Below are 5000 nucleotides of genomic sequence, written 5' to 3'. Positions count from 1 at the left end.
CTCTCTCGTCTCAGTGCGTGCACTTAATCGCTCTGACGCGCGGTGACATTTTGATAGCACTTAGCTTAGCCCACTAAGCCCAGTTCGTTCATTAGGTACTAGGGGTGTAACGATTCATCTACTACATCGATGTATCGATTTATATTCCTCTGATCTAACTACATCGATCTGTGCTCGGCAACTTGGCCTTCCGGACGACATATATCGATCTAACATCGTTTTAAAAGGTAATCAATCGATTGTATCGATCATAGGAAATAACGCATTGGATTTAAGCACGTCAGACTTTATATGGATGTTTTTTCTTAGCACTTTTAATGATAAAGGCGTCAAACGTTACTCGATTCAGTCTGCCTATCTGTGACATCATCGCCTCGCACCAGCAGCAGCGCTAAGAAAACAAAACATAGCATGGCGGATGGCAGAGGAGAAGCCAACCAGCGAGAAATGATCAAGCCACCAGGAGAAAGAGCTAACGTTACCTGTACTTTCAACCCTTGCTAAATGTTACCTGTGCATTCCTGACACCAGTGCGCCAGCAGAGCGAGTTTTAGCACTGCTGGAGACATAGTGAACGCACAGAGAAGTGTTCTGCGGTCAGATCATGGTGATATTTTTGGAAAAGAAATCTGTAGAGTCATTGAAGAGTAGTTGGTTACATTTTATCTTTTGTTAAATATTGTTTGTTTATTAAACTGAGAGTAGTAGCAGGTTCAGCCAGTTTATTCAACCTGAAGAAATGTTGGTTGCACTTTATTTTTTATATTAATATTGTATTTGTATTATTTTAATGTTGAAACACAACAGCAAAAGTAGCAGGTAAACCTACTATTAATTAAACCTGAAGAGAAGTTAGTTGCACTTTATTTTTGATATTAATATTGTAATATTTTTATGTCGGAAAACAAAAGCAGAAGTAGCGGGTTAACCTACTGTTGAAATGTTGGTTGCACTTACTGTGCTTTTATTGAAAATGTATTGAATATTGAAAATGAGAGCAGAAAAGGTTAACTTCCTGTTAATTCAACCTAAACTGTTGGTTGCACTTTATTCAAATAAAATTTGAATGCATTTGCCATTAATTGTTGTTTACTTGTTTGTTTATATCCATAATTAATTGATATACCGGATTCCCTTACAAGAAACAACAGGAATCTAGGAAATTTCACCTGCACTGACCAGTATCCAGATATTTATTTCAGTCACACAATTTTTGGCTAAAAAGTTACTGAATCGATTTCAAGTCACTGAATCGTTTCGGATCGTATCGTTCTAAATGAACCAATATCGTCCTTGAATCGTATCGACAACCTCAAATCGTGATACGAATCGAATCGTTGTTAAAAAGAATCGTTACACCCCTATTAGGTACCAAACCGAGATCAAGTTAGAAGCGACCAAACACCTCCACGTTTTCCCTATTTAAATACAGTTACACGAATAGTTGAACGACCAGGTATGGTGACAGAAAATAAAACGTGGCGCTTTTCTAAGCGGATTAGAAAGGATGACTATAATGTATGGCGGAATAGCACTTTTGAGAGAGTACTTCGACTCGGCGCAGTAAAAAGTCACGCCGAGAAAAATCCTGTTTATCCTGCGAGGATTTTTCAGGCGTGACTTTTTACTGCGCCGAGTCGAAGTACTCTCAATTTAATAAAACGGTGGAGTATCCCTTTATGGTTACATCGCGAAAGTCAAAGTTTTAATGCGCATCGAGGAATTTATTCGGTAAATGCATTTCCATCGTAGTTTATACGCATGTTTTCATATCGGATAGAAAATGTAAAAAAAAAGTTTTTTATGCGCATCTTGCCGTTTCCATTCAGCATTTTTTGATGCGAAATCCCAAAATGCGCATTAAAAATAGGTGGATGTAAACATAGCTACAGTTGCGTTCTCATTCATTGCTTGACCTGCTGACAAAACTTGAATTCGTCTAATCTCACAATAAAAACGTCTTTCCTCTTTTGAAATTAATCTGCGTGATTATTTTCCTTTATGATTCACCCCTGAAGCCTCGACCTGGGGTCGTGACACTCATTTCTTCCCTCAGTATCTTTATTTTCTCTTTTCAGAGCCGGTATTGAATCGGTGGGAAATCCCAGCCAGATTCCGTCCTGCATTCCTTCCCAACAAATCACTCCCGTTTCGACACTTTACAGAGAACTCTGTCTGTTCCTCTGGTGTGAGGGTGGTCTTCAGACTGAGCTGTGTGTTTTTGTAAATCTCAGAAGCTGTAATCAGATCAGAGAGAGGATGCTTTGCTGTCACGTGGTGCTGATGTCATCCCGAGTCCAGGCTTTGTTGTTTTGATGTGACGGAGGTGTTGATGGAGCATTTGCGCTGGAAGGCGGATGAGCTCATGTTGGAGAGGATCTAGTTGTTTGGCTCTGGGCAGACGATTCTCGCCGCTTTGAACAGAGTAACACGAGCGATCGCGTCCTCATTATTAGGAAAGCCTCGCACGATTGGAATACTACACATTTCACATACAGTAAAAAATATAATTTTAAATATATAAAAATGTATATTATTATAGCCATTTGTAATCTATTTTCATCTTAAATAAATGTATATATAATATTTAAATCAAAATATAAAAATGTATAATAAGTTTAGTTTATTATTGGCAATTAAAAAAATAAATTTTCTTCATAAATAAATATATTTAATATTAACATTTTATATTATATTATATAGTGTTTTTTTTAGCTAAGTTTACTTGTATTTCCTCTTATATTGTTTTAATATTTTTATGTAATTTACTGCAATTATGCCTTATGTCTAATAAATTTAACATGACTTATTATTTTAAGATTGAAATTGCATTCTTTGCCCCTTTTAAATACAGTCGTTTTCTAATATAATTTGGCATTTGAAGTTTAAACTATATTTTTAATCCAAAAATATGCTTTATTTTAAAATTGGAAAAATATATTTTATTAATTTGTGCCGTTTACAATATATTTAGCATACACTCTACATGACAAAAGCATAATTCTTTGCCTTATAGGCTCCCAATCTTTATTGTTCACTTGTTTTTGATATCTTGACTATTTTGATTGTGCTTTATCTTCAGTTTTTAGATCAGTTTTCATTTTCTGAGCCTAAAAGTTGTGTTTTAACAGCAGAGAAAGCAGGTTTTCCCAGCAGACATGAGTTTTAGTGTGTTGGAGAAGTGTGTGATTGAGCTCCTGCTTTCTCCACGTCTCAGGAACTGAGATTCGATCGTTTCCTGAGCAAGTTCCAGGAAGTCATGAAAAGCCATGAAGGATCATTTCCTCTGGATTCAGCAGAGAACGCTTCAAATGAAGCCATGCTGTACAAGACTGGAAAGCACAGTCATGATCTGAGCTGACAGTGATGCATGTGTGGAGCTCATGATGGGTCTGCGTGTTTTCCGTGAGGAATCCTCCAGTACTGATCTTTCTGAGTGTTTAGGTTATGCAGGGATCGTGTGTGTGTGTGTGCTGTGGGCGGGAGGTCTGCATTGTCTTTTTAATGTGTAATGTTCCCCATTTTCAGGTTTTCGTTGTGTTATGATCATTCATAAGCTTGACAATAACTATACAGTGGTATTGCTAATGTGCATATACACTCTAAAAACCCAGCATTTTTTTGAGTGTGTATATATATATATATATATTTACATATACACTACAAAGCAATTTTGTTATTTGTATCTCTTGTAAATGTCTTTGAGTTCCTTTACAAATGCAGATAAATATTATTTTATTAGTATTATTATACTAACAATTGTGAAAATCTAAAAAAAGTAAGAAATAAAATTATAGTAAAAATATATATAAAATCACTTTTAATTTGTTATATAGAAAATATGCTTAGTTGTCATAAAAAATAATGCAAAAAAAAAAAAAAAATTTCCTAAAAAATATTCTTAATTTTTTTTAGCAAAATATAGTTTTTTTTTTACGGGTTGTGTGTGTGTGTGTGTGTGTGTGTGTGTGATGGGTAGGTTTAGGGGAAGTGTGTGTGTGTGTGTGTGTGTGTGTGTGTGTGTGATTGTTAAGTTTAGGGGTAGTGCGTGTGTGTGTGTATGTGTGTGTGTGTGTGTGTGTGTGTGATGGGTAGGTTTAGGGGAAGTGTGTGTGTGTGTGTGTTAGTGCTGGGCGGTATACCGGTTCATACCGAATACCGGTATTAATTTTCTTTATGATATGAATTTTGATGATACCGCAATACCGGTATGTCGCTTAAACAACGTTCGGAACGCGGCGCAGCGCGTCATTGTTTGAGAGGGGACCCATTTCATTGATGCACTGTTTTAAGAGCAGTCAGAGCACAGCTGAGATCGCATTACAGCACAGCCTATGGCTGTATCCTATTCTCTCGTTCACTATTCCCTACGTTATCACTTTATTTGAAGGAGTGAATGAAAACGTGCGTGAAGTCGGACAACCGTTGTGTGTACATCGGCTGTACACTCGTTATTGCGGTGCAATGGGATAGAATGAGTGCACTCAATAACGTCCACTAAGGTTTCGGACACCACTACAAAGCGCTGTGCCCTCCAAATAATGCTATATTTGATGTTATGGGAGCGATGTCGGATTCAGCCCTTGATTATTGTTGAGAATTCAAACTACACGCGGCGCGCGAGAGAGCGCGGTTTCTGCACGGAGCGCTGCGATGAGTTTAACAACGCTCACCACATGGATCATATAGCACTGATATAGACCGGAGCGAGTGCGTTTAAAATTTGTATGGACATATTTCAAAAACTCTAGTGCTCTAGACATGAACCAGAAGCGTGTATGCGTGCATATTTCATCACGTCTTATTAAAATGAAATATATGCACTGATTACACTGATAACCTATGTCTGATCACGAACGCGCTGACACGATGGATTATTCAAAAGACGATGTAAGTTAATAAATAAACTGACAATTCAAAGAAGAATGGGCCAAAAAGTAACTGCTTTATTCTTTCTGTGTTAAACTGATGTGTGTCATTCGTTCCGAGAGTCCTGTTAA

At 37.1% G+C, this 5000-nt stretch overlaps 1 protein-coding gene across 10 annotated transcripts in view; it reads left to right on the top strand.

Annotated features, from left to right (window-relative positions):
- ptk2aa (protein tyrosine kinase 2aa) overlaps nucleotides 1-5000 on the top strand; it is a 155918-nt gene that overhangs the window by 88947 nt on the left and 61971 nt on the right. Inside the window, exon 5 of one of the 10 annotated variants that reach the window (XM_079828398.1) lies at nucleotides 3218-3346. The exons of the other annotated variants lie outside the window; for them this stretch is intronic. Within the exon in view, the coding sequence (XP_079684524.1) occupies nucleotides 3218-3224 (7 nt within the window). The 3' untranslated portion in view covers nucleotides 3225-3346. Of the gene's footprint in view, nucleotides 1-3217; nucleotides 3347-5000 lie in introns of those variants that run through there. 10 annotated transcript variants of the gene reach the window in all.

The sequence above is a fragment of the Gobio gobio genome, assembly GCF_949357685.1.
Source record: "Gobio gobio genome assembly, chromosome: 11".
NCBI lineage: Eukaryota > Metazoa > Chordata > Actinopteri > Cypriniformes > Gobionidae > Gobio > Gobio gobio.
This window is presented reverse-complemented; position numbering and strand designations above follow the sequence as displayed.